The sequence below is a fragment of the Misgurnus anguillicaudatus genome, chromosome 16 (genome assembly GCF_027580225.2).
Source record: "Misgurnus anguillicaudatus chromosome 16, ASM2758022v2, whole genome shotgun sequence".
NCBI lineage: Eukaryota > Metazoa > Chordata > Actinopteri > Cypriniformes > Cobitidae > Misgurnus > Misgurnus anguillicaudatus.
The window spans coordinates 26191914-26208011 of record NC_073352.2 but is presented as its reverse complement, the minus strand read 5'-3'; the positions used below and the strand labels follow the sequence as shown (position 1 = coordinate 26208011).

The 16098-nt window shown below is 37.5% G+C and overlaps 1 protein-coding gene across 2 annotated transcripts in view; it reads left to right on the top strand.

Annotated features, from left to right (window-relative positions):
- Positions 1–3901: 3901 nt before the first annotated feature.
- Positions 3902–16098, top strand: part of ldb2a (LIM domain binding 2a) — a 79475-nt gene continuing 67278 nt past the window's right edge. Inside the window, exon 1 of one of the 2 annotated variants that reach the window (XM_073854402.1) lies at positions 3902–4165. In XM_073854402.1, the coding sequence (XP_073710503.1) occupies positions 4028–4165 (138 nt within the window). In that variant the 5' untranslated portion in view covers positions 3902–4027. The remainder of the gene's footprint in view (positions 4166–16098) is intronic. The other variant, XM_073854401.1, reaches the window with a different exon arrangement.

Sequence of the window (16098 nt, the reverse complement as noted above, 5' to 3'; positions counted from 1 at the left end):
GAAACTGAAATTTTAATGAGAAAAACTAAATATTGCTTGTCTCGGCAGTAATGGATGTTTTCTTCATAAATGCTCGACAAGTCAACTATTTGTATCTAATATAAGCTGGGAAACATAATTGAAAGGCGTCTTTCAATTAGAATTTGTTTAACTTAAATAATGAAATAAAATATAGAGCTTCAAAGTTTTTGCTTGCTTTTTTACCATCTCTCTCTCTCTCCTTTATCCAAAGGAAAAAAAATCACTCTTGGCAATATGCAAATAAGGCTGCAAGCTATTACGATGCTAATGAGATTCTCCAGCAAAACTAGCAGTTCCTCCTCGAGCACAGGGGTACATTTCATCCATATTCAAAAAACATTAGTGTGCGTGTGTGTGTGTGTGTGTGTGTGTGTGTGTGTGTGTGTGTGTGTGTGTGTGTGTGTGTGTGTGTGTGTGTGTTCACATTCTAGGTCAAAATCAAAATGTTCAATGCCTCTGTTTGTACACTCCTGTGTCCTGCAGTGATGATTTTTGTGAAGTCTCAATCCCCTCAAAACCTTTTACAGTAGATCACATCACAAAAACAACTCAGACGTTACTCAATAAGATCTTGGTTCTCTGTCCCATCATTAGTAATTTCAATAGTTTTGCTTCTGTTGATGAAGGTACTTAATCATACTGTAAATTGTTCTCGCAGGATTGATGATGCTTGTCTTTATCTGCTGCAACATGTATAAACATTTCTGGAAAATGTGGTGGACTGGGTGTAAGATTGGTAATTATGTGGACGCTTACAAGCAATAAAGTTATGTCGACTAAACTTAAAAATAAAATCCACTAACATAAATGAAAGATCAAAAGCGAAATTTGGACCACCAGACCTTGACTTTACAATGTTTATTTTATCAACACGTTCAAGGTCGACATATATAAACCAAACCAGTAAATACAGCCAATCGTTTATTTTCCAAAGAAGTTCTGCAGTAAAATTTGTTTGTGAGAGTGTGTGTGCGTCTGTTTGGGTTTAGACCTGCCGAGAAGGCGGCATCTGCCACGCACCACGGTACGTTACCATAGTAACAGCGGGGAGCCCAGCGAAGGATTGTCTATATGTGTCCTGACCCATTTCGATTTTCCCCAGAAGTGCTCTTCCTCTTTCACCTTACCACATATATCTCCCTCTACACCACTAACTCCACGCTCAGCTTTTATTTCTAATTAAAAACACTCCGATTCCTGCCCCTCTCTCCTTACAAGCAAAATTAAAATGAGATGGCAACTAAAGAAAAGACTAAAGTTTTATCGAAGCTGGTCAAACTGTGCCTGAGCACAAACTGAGCACTTAATAAGCCGACTCTTTGAAATGTTCAATGGAAAGTTCTTGAGATATTAAATAATGTAATTTTTAATTAAAAGTTTATTAATAGATCCCCCCAAATTTGGTAATGACCTATCTCTTTGCCTCAAGTGTTTGGAGCTGAATTTTCATTTGTCTAGGAGGACTAAGATTTTTCATTTTAGCCCTAAAATATTTCAAGAAAACACGATATAGGAATAAAAAAATAGCATTGAGTAATTTAGCATAAATTGAGGAAATGGGTTTTGGAGAGCATGTCAGGGTTGGTTTAAAAAGCAGTGGGCAAAGTATACACACAATCACCATTTCATTAATAAATTAGCATAAAAATTAGGCATTGAATAAACTTTACCTATTCTAAATAACTATGATGCGTAAGCACTTGCACTTTGCATGTGTCTGCTTTATCTGATAGGTAACACGGACAAGCCTCAGGTGTTACCAATATTCTGTTATATGGAGGTGTGGTCATAAACCAGTAGCTCCAGTTACAATATTACTTTAGGTTTAAATTATGAAGGTCATTTGTAAAGTTAAAAGGCATAGACACTGGCTCAATCACATGTATGACTACTAAAGTGTGTAAGCATCGACAGTTACATATTGTGTAATGAGAAGTTTTCACACAAGAACTTAATAAAAGATTGATGTTTTTTAAAAGTTTCACAGTTTTTCCCAAAGATTATCTTTTTGACATTTGTTGTCATACCACATATGCCCTTAAAAATAAAGGTTCCTAAAAGCTTTTTGGTCCCATAAAGAACCTTTAACATCCACAGAAGATTATTTTTAGTGAGAAAATGTTCAAAAAATTAAGAAAAAAATTATTCTTTTAAGAATCTTTAACCCTAATAAGTCCCTTGGTGTCAATCTTACCCCCAAGCCACTTTTATTTAGTTAAAAAACATGGTTCCCTTCATCTAAGTGGAATAAGATTTTATGACTTTTCCAGATAATCTGTCAAGATTCATATAAAAAAACTGGGCTTGATTCGGTCTTTCTAAAGAGGTGTAAAAAATCACCAAAAGAGGCCATTTGGGGGTAAAAATGACCCCAATTGAAATGAATGGGAAATGCAAAAAATATTTTTTTTCTTGTAATTCATCAATTAAAATCAATGCATCCAGAATAAATCTAAAAATTTTGACAAAGAAAGGTAGGCCTGGTACTAGAGCACAAATGCAATATAGAAAAGACATGCTCAATCACACACATAAACAGACACACAAAAACACACAAAGGTATGATTTTTTACAGAATTTGGCAAAAAGCAGCCACAGATGCAAAACAAAGAAGTAAAATGCTTACACAGGTGTGTGCGTGCCCACACACACCCACACACACACACACAAACACAGTTTCACACATGCACAGATATAGTAAAACATATACACACATAAAGACACAGACACACACAAAGAGACAAAGTCACACACACGGACACACAAGACACACACACACACACACACACACACACACACACACACACACACACAGACAAACACCCTTACATTTAGTCACATTTCTGTGGCATTTTGTAAAAACAGACATTTCAAAATGCATCAAAAACTACAAAAAATTATCCTCTTTGAAATAATTTGTATTTTTATTGTCCTTTCTAATGTTTATATAAACATAAATTCACAAAATGTGTCACTAAAGTAATCATGTTGAGCAGTTGGCCACATCCAGTAAAAGGAATGGGTCTCTATGGGCATCTGCTGGTCAAAATTATTTATTTCCAAAACTGTAACCATAAAACAGTTTTTTTTTTCTAAACACCAAATGGAGTGGTAAACAGGTACAAAAGTACTTCATATCTCCCAAAACACAGCATTATTGTATAGATGGGAAGTAAACAAAAAATTATATATTATTTGTATCATTAAAAATGTATATATTTTTGTAATCACCCTTTTAATTTCTGGGGTCATTTTTACCCCCAGGGAACTCTAACGTATACAGGAAAATAAGGGCTTATGAGGGTTAAGCGAAAGGTTGTTTGGGGAACCATAAATGCTGCTTCTGGTGTGTGGTAAGTTGTCACAGTTGGAACCTAATATCCTATTAGATGGATCTTAGATTTTTAGATGTGTAGATGCAAAACAAAATAATAAAGCTCAAAACAATTCAATTCAACACAAAATATTTTAATTGCTCAAAACATCAGAAATTGAAATCACGTGACACCTTGCCCTAACTTGACATTTGTGGAAAAATTTTATCAAAATCAGTAGATAATTTAATAAGTTATTTAGTTTCAATGATAAAACATTATATGTATACAACATACAAATATATAATATGCAAAACTGCTAGAGAAAACAAGCAATTAGACCAATATTTAGATTATGGGCCTCGTTCTCTCATGTGTACATCACTGTGAATGTGTAACACTGACAGATGTAAAATCTTATCAAAAACAAACATTTACACAAGGGCAGGTTGCTTTGTGGGATGGTAAGACTTGCCTGGCTCACCGTCAACAATGTTTCAGTGCAGCCTGCGGCTATCCAATGAGAGGCCAGCCCTCCTCCTCCTCTCCCTCCTCCTCCGCGCGCGCTCTCATCTCTGCGCTCCAGCGTGCAGGCAGTGACTGCTGCTGTCTCGCGGCTTTTGGAGAGCTTGCACGCGCGCTGTATGGATGCTGAATCTCTGGCGCTGCTGTAAACGCGACACGGAAGCAACATGTCGAACAATCCTCACGACCCGTTCTACTCGTCCCCGTTCGGACCCTTCTACCGGAGACACTCGCCGTACATGGTGCAACCTGAGTACCGGATCTATGAGATGAACAAGCGACTCCAGTCCCGGACTGAGGAGAGTTTGGACATCGCTTCACTCATGACACGGTGACAGGTTTAGTTTGGGAAAGTTCTACCGGACGAAGCATATTAAGAATTATTCCTATTCTCTGTGTTTTGGAGATGATTTCTTTCAAAAGCTAAACTGTAAACTGTTTTAGTTTTGTAACTGCGTTGCAACGAGCATCACTTTCTTGTTTCAATATTACGGAATCTCCTCAAAATTCCAATACATTTTCATGAAATTATTTTCAGGGACGTGTGCATATTTTCATTTTGAGCACATAATGTACGTATGGTAACCGACATTCAGGAACATGTTTAGGACTTTAGTCACACACTCTAGCAACAATCACTTTGATCGCTTATTAAAATCCACGTGGAGCAGAAGTTAATGAAGAGAGCGCACGAGCGCAGACGGTTGACGCTTCTCTGTTAGAGCTGCTACACAACCGTTTGAACGATGTAAATATTTTTAAAATTACTTTAATAATGATTACTCAACACGCTTAATCTTTAAAGAGAGAAACACATTTAGTTAAATGTATTCAAAAAGCATTAAACGAAATTGATGAACCCTTTAAATTGATGACTCCTACGGCGTCCAACAGTAATTTTGATACCACAAACTTTGTTTAAAGGTGACATTCAATAGTTTTTGAATAACTATGTTCTGAGATGGTTTAAAACTATCTATCTATCTATCTATCTATCTATCTATCTATCTATCTATCTATCTATCTATCTATCTATCTATCTATCTATCTATCTATCTATCTATCTATATATCTGAAAACGGACACATTTATGTTGTTATTAGAACAACGCATTTTGTGTTACTTTTAACACAGTTTGTTTTGTCACTTTTATTTATTTTAACTCAAAATCAACACAAAATGAAACATATCTATCTATCTATCTATCTATCTATCTATCTATCTATCTATCTATCTATCTATCTATCTATCTATCTATCTATCTATCTATCTATCAACGGACACATTTATGTTGTTATTGGAACAACGCATTTAATTTTAACACAGCTTGTGTTGTCACTTTTATTTATTTAAACGCAAAATACACAAAAAAATGAAACATCTATCTATCTATCTATCTATCTATCTATCTATCTATCTATCTATCTATCTATCTATCTATCTATCTATCTATCTATCTATCTATCTATCTTTAAACGGACACATTTATGTTGTTATTGGAACAATGCATTTACTTTTAACACAGCTTGTGTTGTCACTTTTATTTATTTTAACTCAAAATCAACACAAAATAAAACATCTATCTATCTATCTATCTATCTATCTATCTATCTATCTATCTATCTATCTATCTATCTATCTATCTATCTATCTATCTATCTATCTATCTATCTATCTATCTATCTATCTATCTAAAAACGGACACATTTATGTTGTTATTACAACAACACATTTTGTGTTACTTTTAACACAGCTTGTGTTGTCACTTTTATTTATTTTAACTCAAAATCAACACAAAATGAAACATCTATCTATCTATCTATCTATCTATCTATCTATCTATCTATCTATCTATCTATCTATCTATCTATCTATCTATCTATCTATCTATCTATCTATCTATCTATCTATCTATCCTCTAAAAACTTGCAATACTTGCACTCTTCCCCCTTGACAGTACTTTCAAAATACAGTAAAACAGCTGTAAATAATATCTGTAAATATTTGTGTTGTGATACCGGGGCCTGTCTATTACGTAGATCCCAGTGGGATATAGTCTTGTTTCTTGAAAGATCTGTCTGTTGGTTACAATACGCGTCTGGCCGGCACAAATTCCCTTAGGATCCGCACCCTCAGCCTCCACCTCCTCAAACCTGACGCTGTGTTCGCTGCATTTCCACCAACCTGTCACAAATCAGTGTCGCTAATAATTGACCACTATCATGATCGGTCATAAACATTTGTGATGTACGGTAATAGAGGGAAAGTCTTGACATTGTTGTCCAGATTCCTTCTCCATGGTTAACTTACATTAACAGCATTAATTATGATATTAAAGATACCGAGTTGCTGTCACTGTGGCCGTGTGATCCACGGCTCATGTGTTTGATGTTTCATGTGTTTGTAACTTCAAGAAAGGTTTTGGCCGTATTGCGGAGATGCATTGGCACAACATCATGAATAATGTATGTGCAGTGGCCTGAACCCTGAAGTCTTCCAGTCTGAAACGGCACTCACCAAACAGCCTGTAATAAACACATGTGTCAATATATCATCTTAATCTTCTCAACCTCGCTTTGTCGTGGCAGGGCATTTGCTAAGATTAAATCTTTTCATGTGTGATAGATCTCGATAAGAGATTTTATTGTGAGGATAACAATGAGTTTAGTTGACAAATGTGATGCTCCGTTGTTGCTTGTGAAAATAGCTGCTGCAATCGATGGAGTACTAAAGGGGAAAAATAGATCTGGAAGACGGAGAGAAAGACAGACAAACAGACAGAGAGAATAAGAGAGATAAGTAAAAAAATCAAGAATTTCCCAAAAGAAGTCAACATGTTTCATTGGATCCTGCACTAAAAGAAAAGTGTGTGTGTATGTGCCTCCTTTTCATTTAAGATACACTGTCAGAACATCCTCACATTAAAAGCAGATATCAAAATTAAAGTGATTTACTAGCTGTGGCACAAAATCCATACCAGAGGTCTTTAGCATAAATTAAAGTAAAACTGGCACTAGTCCTGATCTGTTCATGAAAAAATATTGCACAGCACTCCACGATTGTGTGTTCTTGAAGAAATAAGAAAAACATGTTCTGACTTTTTTGCTAAATCAACCCGTTTCATACCCGCAAAGTTTATTACCCTCCTATAGAGACAATGAGTTTCTCTGAGTCATAGGCTCAAAATTATTCTTTTTTTTTTGGAGGGGGGATGTACTGTGACTAACAAACATCTTTGCTCTGCAATCCTTCACTGATTTTAGTAAAAGGGCTGATATCTCGTATACTATAGCACGTATAGGTCCAGCACCTCACCGCATAAGCGTAATAACATAAACCCTAATATCTTTGCAAACAGTCAGTGAAATGTTTATTAGCCAAGCACAGTGATGTGCAATTGAAGGCAGTGGTAATTTTAGCACAGATTTTACAAGGGAGAGTTTCCCTCGCAGCCATCCATCATGTAGACACGCAGACTTTCTCAGTTTAGAGGCTGCAGGCAAACAGCGCAACAACAGGGGGAGCGGAGCGCAAAAGTAGCCACTGTCAACCAAAGGTGTTTAATAACTACTTGGCTCTGTATTTCTGCATTACTCATTTAATGACAGTCCACAAAGGCTAACAAATCGATGTATTAGCTCTAAAAAAAAAAAAAACAGTGGTTCAGCGCACATGACTGGAGGGAAAGTTGTATTGGACAAAGGCAGGAAAGAGCTTGAGAAAGCTACACAAGAGGCTTTAGGAGTCCGGACTCTTGACCTGGGAGTTTTCGGGATACAGAAGCTAGTGATTGATGTATATTATTGTCTCGGGGTTTGCACTGTACAGTCCATTTGCTGGCAGTAAATGAACTTCAGTAGAGCAGTTGGGGTGCCAAAAAACGCTAAATAGTTTGTTTCGGACCACTGTTAGAGGCCGACACACTCTTAAAAGGTTTTTAAGACTTTGACTGTATGGTTATTTGGGAAAGCCAAAATGTTTTACCAAACCTTTTGTAGCACCTTTATATTTAAAGGAATAGTTTACCTAAAAATGAATCATTTACTCAACCTCATGTTATTACAAACCTGTACTAATTTCTTTGATCTGCTGAGCACAAAGGAAGATATTTTGAGCAATGTTTGTAACCAAACAGTTTTTGAGCACCATTGACTTCCATAGTAATATTTTTCCTACTCTTTATGTCATGGTGCCACGGGTCCTTGAAATCCTTGAAAGTTTGTGAATCTGGAGGGAAAAATTCAAGGACCTGGGAAGTTTTTGAAAATATACATACATAGATACAGGTCACTGAAAGTGCTTGAATCTATTTTATGTAAGAAGTTTTCTGGAAATAGAATCCATATAATTCCCTGTGTAGTGTAGGATAATATCATGAAAATTCTAGACTTTTTAAGCACATGTGCTAAACTGTTCACTTTAAATGCTTATATATTCTGTATGTGAATGTTGATTCATACCAAAATGCTTTTTTTACATAGTTGTGTTTGACACATGAAAACGTCTCTGGTTGCGTATGTAACTGTTGTTCCCTGAGAAGGGAACGAGACGCTGCGTCTCCCTTGCCATACTTCCTGTGTCCCTTTAACGCCGTCTTTGGCAATATTTCAAATAGCAATTCCTTCCTGGCTCCCCCGTCACCCTGTCTTTGTTGTTAATTCTCACCATTGGTTGAATTTTATATACACATTCAGACGCACTTACCCCTGAAAGCGTCCCCAAAGTGTCACCGAAGTGACACAGCACCGATGTTCCCTCAAAAGGAAACTGTAACAATGTATCTTAAAAGGTAACAAAATGTAACCTTGCTCTCACTTGAAATGTGTCCTCACATTTAGTCCTTGAATTTGAGGGTATTGGACCTGGAAAGTCCTTGAAAGGTCCTTGAATTTAAAGTTAACCAAGGTGTGGTTTTCACTGTCCTAAAAACGGGCTGATGTCTTCCTTGTTTTATGAAGTCCCTCCTTGAGAAATACGCAACTAGTTCTGATTGTGTAGTTTGTTTTTAATGTGTTGTGATTCGACAGCAGCTTAGCTTAGCAGAGCCTTTGGGCCAAAGCTGGCGACCAACGTATTCCTTTGGGCGGAATTTAGTCAAAAACTGTTTTATTGACATTACTTTAGGCTTTGAAAAGGGAATTCTGTTAAAGAAAATATATCGTCTGGCAGTGAACTTTGAGCGTTATCATTTTGCAGGTATTATTTATGCTATAACAGCAACATTACACACTAACTAAAGTTGAAAAATTGGGATTAGGAAGAAAGTGACCTTTAAAGGGGACATGTTTAAATTTTTTGATTTTTTTAAACTAGTCGTTTTAAATGTTTCCTTAATCCAGTAAACATTTCAATATACTGTAATATCTGTCCCAATACTAAAATAATCATGTACGCTACCGTAGGCACTCCCATTGTACCTCGCTTTAAACATTTGCAAACTAACTTTGCAAGAAGAGAGTTAGTATTAATAGCACATACCGATTTGCCTATGGAAATTTTCACCTTCACATGCAAAACCGACAGCTTGTTTTATTAAAGAACTTCAGTGCAGTTTCTTTTTATTTGGACACCTGCACTCTCCTTAATAAACAATTTGCACATGTAAGCAATACCATTTAATACATTTTGTACGTTTGTGCACTTGGACGTGCCTGCCTTGAGGCATCAACGCTGTAAGAACAGTTAAGGCTTTCCAAGATGTTCACTGCTGCTTAAGAGGTTTGCAGGCTAACCTGCCGCTTAAGCATATGCAAATGATCAAGCTGGTTAACATTCAGAGGAGGAGTTTTGTCGACCTCAGCTGCTATGAGCTCATTAGCATAGCGCTGGTTAATATTCAGAGGCTTAGAGAAAGTGAGCAAATGACAGAGATTGAGTAGAAGAGGTCACCGAAAACATGCGAAAGCTTAGCTGTGTTAATCTATATAATGGTTTTGAAATGGGATGCGTTTATGCAAAGGAGAAGTGCAGGTTCACGTCGACGTTTCGTTTTGATCCGAATGCGATCGATAATGCATTTCACTGTGGAGAAACTCGCTCTCAAAGTCTTTGAGGTAAACCAATCACTGTTTGAATCAGCTCATCCATCGTCCCATCAGAGCTTAAAACGGCACCAAATGGCAAATCAGTCCAAACATGTCCATCTTCATTTATATTACATGATGGTTAATTGATTTTGTAAACAGCAGGTGATAGACAATGGATTGTGTTTTAAGAGCTTGTGATAAGTCTTACATAAATTGATGTGCACAAATTGATAAGCTTTGTTAAGCAGTCAGCATTGTAGGGATGAGTATCGGCAGTACCATACTGTACACTAAAAAATGCTGGGGTATTTTTAACCCAGCGTTGGGTCAAACAGGGACGAACCCAACCCTTTGGGTTGTAATTTAACCTATGCTGGGTTGTTATAACCCAAAATGCTAGACTAGGTTGTTTTAACCATAGACTGTAAAAAATATGGATGTAGTGTCCGTGACGTCACCCGTAGGTTACTTTTTTAAAGCCAATTATTGGAGGGGCCTGTCGTCGCCATCTTGGCCAGGCGTCACCGTGCATAACTCGTGAAAATAGGTAAAGAGGCGAGAATTGGGTGAAGCTGAGGTGGCTGGTTGCTGAAACCATGCTTGTCTAGCTCGAGGGTAGTGACAGCAGTGGCAGTTCACCTGGCACTCAATTGGCCACGCCCTTAATTATGGATGAGTTGCAAAAAAATTCACCCCCCTGGCCCCTTACAGTTGTCATGAAGGGCAAAATTAGCTATAAAGACCAAAATCAGATTTTGTACCAGGCTGTAAACATTATTTTCTGCTGTAAAGTTGGACAATTTAACATGGGGGTCTATGGTAATTGACTCCCTTTTGGAGCCAGCATCTAGTGGCCAGTCGATGAATTGCAGTTTAAGTCACTTCATCAGAGAGATTGGAAGGTGGCCCTTCGTTTTTAACCCATTGTTTGGTCAAATATAACCATTTTGTGAGTTAATTTAGCCCAATAGCTGGGTTTGTCCCATTTTGATTGCGTTTTTATTTTTGAAAGTAGACTACAACATTAAAGACATTTGAATTTCTGTTAAAATTAATACACATTAACATATCATTGATATACTGTATTGAGCAATGTCGGGTTTATTTACCTAAAAAGAGACAAACACACAATTTTTTTATATATTTGACCCAACAATGGAGTAAAAAATAACCTAGCATTTTGGGTTGAAACAACATCGCATAGGTTAAATTACAAGCCACCAGGTTGTGTTTGTCAATTTTTAACCCAACGCTGGGTTGAAAATACATATTTGTTACATTATATAACAATATCTGATATTTTAATCTTCTACATCAATTGTAATATTTTTAATCTTCAAACTTTATTTTCTACTCCCTGTGGAATAAAGATAATGCACCACTATCTTATCAATCAGCTGTAATGTACAAAAACAGGTTATAGGGTCCAGTCAGATATGTGACATATTGAAAACAAAACAGAAGTAAAAAATGGATCTGGAACAATAAGGTGGCGTTCAAACTGCCAGGATACTAGGACAATAGTCCCACCTTTTTCCTGCGGCTTTCCCAAAGTTCCTTCCAGGCTACACTGTTGCACTGATAACAGATAAAGAGGGATCGCCCATTTTTACCAACTTCCTGTTTTCAGACAATTTCTATGCAGATCATATTTTTGATTCCTTTTGTTCAGCCACAAGTGATGATGTTTTTAAAAAACCCTTGAATGTCATTGTGTTGTCATCCGAGGTGGTGGACATTTATGGGCCCAAAATTAATTCCTGCTCTGCTGTCAGAAAGGAAATAATATGTGTGCATGTTTGAGTTTCCCACAATATTTTTGTATAAATTTAGCTAAATTGCTATTAAATTAGTAATAATAATACACATACTTTAAAAAAAAACTATAACTAACACAATCACACCACATGTATGTTTGTATGGGCTGTGCAATGTTTCTGAATTTTAAAGAAATTACCTACAATTGTGACTTTCTGAAGGGCGTTATTTCACTTCCTTGTTCCTTATTGCATTTGCATAATTTAGATTATGTACACTTAACCTTATAAGAGACCCAAATATTGTCAACACTTAGTAAGTCTTCAACAAACCTTAACAGAAGAGCAGAACAAGAACAGGCAGCCAAAAATACTCATAGGACTGGGAGACTGTTGTTTATGCGGTTATTGTTTATCAAAAGGAGGTATCATGATTTGATGGATGAATTGTTTACGTGTTTACTGCAATTTCTACCACAGTTTTTGGTTGTTTACGCCGTTAGTGTTCTCTAAGATCTGTCGGCTGCTGTCACAGATATGTAGGTGGAAAAAGTTCAACAGCAGTTGTACAAACCCCGCGCGTGATTGCCCACGCAGCTCATCAAAGACCTTGTGTACATTTCATGAATCCTGAAAGGTGAGTCTAAATGGAGTCTGCCTAACGGAGGACTTTTTAAATGTCACTTCGCAGATGTGGATATATAAAGACAATTTTCAAGTCTCCCTGTATTGTGTGAATGATTGGGTTGCCTTTCGCTTAGTATGATTTAAAGAGGTGTTGAAATTCCTCATAGGACTGTTAAACCACACCATATAGCTGGCTGTTGGACTTTGAGCATTGCGATACATAACTGTCATCTTTTAGATGCACCTGGCAACGATACTATATTGATATCTGGGTCACGGTATAATAGTACTATGGGGTTTTTTATGTTTAGTGTATAGTTAATCAAACTAAGGCAACTAAGGTATAGTTATTCTTTATTTGTATTAGTTTTTCTTTTATTTAGACTTCTGCACTTTGGATAGTTATGTTGAACGGAAATAACAGTAACATTTTACAATAAGGTTATTTGCTAAGATGAACTAACAACTGTTTGTTAACTTAAATTACAAATAGATCTTACAGACTTAATGGACACACACACGCGGCAGTCATAATGAGTCCACAAAACATGTCACATGAAGTGTGCCATTTGGGAGACAGCCTTACCTTCATTGTCTGCTTTCCTGCCTGTTTCCCCCATTTCCTCCGTTCAGATCCCTCCAGACTTCATTTCCCATCATCCTCCATGCACCTGTTCCTCGTCTGTAATCATCCTCACCTGATATATATTCTTATGTTTCCCTGGCTTCTTCCGAAAGCTCTAACCGTGGGTTCACACCAGCCGCGGTTGAGGCGTCAAAATCTACCGTCTACCGTATCTAGTTTGTCGCTTAAACATTTTGAGTTTACTCGCTTCATTCGCGCATGAGGTTCTGGTCATCGAGACATTCGCGCGGGGGTTCGCGTCATGGGAGGGGCTTCTGCGACTCCGCTCGCTTCCTGTAATCACGTTACTACTAGAGCAAGCTCCTGATTGGTTAACGTGGTGCGATTTTACGCTAAAGTTCAGATTTTTCAACTCTCATGTTTGCCGCGGCAACGCTTAATTCGTGCCATTCGCGCAAACTAGATGCACGAATGAAGCGGAATTGCATCTACCGCGCCGCACTAAACGCGTAATTCGCACCGTGAGACCTCCAGATGCACGTCAATGCATCTTCACATTGACTTAACATTGAAATCACTCGCACTTGACGCCTCTACTGCGGCTGGTCTGAACGCAGCATAAAGTGCTGTCTTTTTGGGACACCATACAGACTCGTACAAGCACGCGCAATTTATCAAAAGTCCACATGAAGTGTCCCATTTGGAACAGGACCATTGTCCTGGCCCACAAATCTATGCGTTGGCGTGCATGGGGGAAAGTGATTGGGTGAGTCCGGTCAAGTTCGAAAAAATTAAATGCCGACCAAGAATTGGCTAGAGCACAACTTAGTGTAAATTAAGTTATATTTTCACTTTTAATTGCATTTCTAGCGAGAAATTAGTATAGTAGTTTTCAAATATGGGATTAGTTATCACAAAGCTGTTTATATTTCAAACAAAATTCCATTACACTGCCTATGAAGTCTGTTTCTCAGAGCTGCCTTCATGCCTCTGAAATCATTGCCTCATAAGGCAGCGAGGCAACAAGTCAGCTGCCTAAGCTTTTGAACACAGCACCTGTGTTTTGTCAGTTCTTAGTTCTATCTAGTGTGTTTTATGTCTGTCTGCCTTTTATTTGAGTTTATATTTAAATCTCCAGTCATCTCCATTATGTTTATTGTCCCCCCTACTGTTAGCCCATGTGTATTGGTACATCAAAGGTGTTTATTGGTACATCAAAGGTGCATATTAGGACCGTTTTAAAGGGTACCATCCCAGTGACAGATTTTGGACCTTTTTCTGACAGTGTAGATTATGGACTGTGAACTAAAATATTTCAATACTTATCGAAATATCACTTTCCCATCAAACACCAGCAGGCTTTACTCACTGATCCAACAAAACCCATTTATCAGTTGGTGTGTGGATGTATCTGTGTTGTAAGAACACACACGCCATTGTTATTTGCCAAGGATACAGAACGTTGTTGTCTCTTTAAGCTCTTGGATCTACCATAAATCCGAGCGGCTTGGCCCCTGCGGAGCGCTGACTGGGTCGAGAGCCACCACTGGCACCTTGATGAATCCCTTTAGACGTTCCAATCAATACGGCTTTATCTTCAGGCAACCCATGCAGACGCCCATGTTAGTTCACCTGAGGTCCTAAAGGGGCGATCGGTGTGCCGTACATCAAAGCTCACTATCAGCTATAGCGCACCAGACAGCCACAATCAGCACTGAAGGCAGGAACCTCTCATTTTCAATGTCAGCTACAGATTACTGATCTATAGCCGACTCTCTCTCCAGGCTGTGTTATATGTCATCTTTATCAAACATGATCTACGTCTCTGAAATGTAGCGGCTTCGGTTTATTTCATCAGTCAAGAGCCAAAACACAAGAACGGCCCAACAGGGATGTACAGTATATACTATAGATATAGCACTATAAATGTGAATCACATTGCTAGTGAATGACATTCAAGATGTTTAACTTTAAAAATTGCAGTCCGATTTAACTGTACAATAGTCCTGAACACCTGCACACAAGTTCATGGGCGACCGCAGAGGCTGGTGAGGCATTAAATAGGGTTAATTAGTGCAAATGGCCGATCAGATTTCCTATCGATTGTGACAGTGTAGATTGGCTTCCAGATAAAAGAAATCCTATAACTCCACGGCCCGCTGCAGATACTGATAATGCTGTTAGCGGTCATTAATGTTCTTTCTTAATGAACTTATCAAAGTAATTAAAACAATGGCACTGTAATGTAATTAAGCTACATGCTAACTCAATTATTTGTCTCTGTTATCTTAACATATGTTCTTGATGGGATCGGATTCAGAGAATGTTAACCTTTCAGCATTTTTAAACAGTTGTCATTGGGTGTACGTTACATCTAAATGTCAATTGACAGAATGCCTGTGATAATTCTGTACATGATAAGCAAAAATACATAAAAAAAGATTATGTCAGGAGATATTCATTATGAGGAAATACAAAACGAAAGAATAAAAGTGCGTCTGACGTGTTTTCTTGTAAATGAGCATCATGTCACTTTGGTCGTTTTAGAAATCTGACTGTCTTTTGCTGCAAAACCCTGTAAGTGCATGCAAACTTTTTTGTCAAACATGTTTACTTCAACAAAATAAAGAGAAAGTAAATAGTTGTAATATCACTAAAAAGCAGAAAATTCAGAATTCAAATGTAAAAAAAATGAAGAAACGTACCATATTTCTGAATAGCCTGTGGCCAGGATTAAGTGGATTTGAAGCGAAAATATTTGATGAACATATAACACGTCCCGAGAGCATTCGGTTAATGTCATTATTTCATTTTAGACAAAGCTGGCATATAGAGACTTTGCATCTGAATCTTTATATGTTATGGCAATGTGGTTGTTTAGGGTTGAAGAACAGCGCATCATTTTGCCATTCAAGATGAAGCACCTCCATCCCTCAGTAAAAACATCACAAAATGTTAAAAACATTGGGATTTTGTGCTTCTTGTGAGTTCGCTTGGTAGTTTAATGCGAGGAATGAGCCACATATGTGACTCTGGACCACAAAACCAGTCATGACCGGGTATATTTGTAGCAATAGCCAAAAATACGTTGTGTGGGTCAAAATTGTTTTTTATGCCAAAAATCATTAGCAAGTTTTTTTGTAAATTTCCTACCCAGTCTCATGTAGATGCGTATAAATAGCACGAAGTGTGAAAATCGTGCAACACACACGCCAAATTCCAATTTGGTTGTGCATATGATT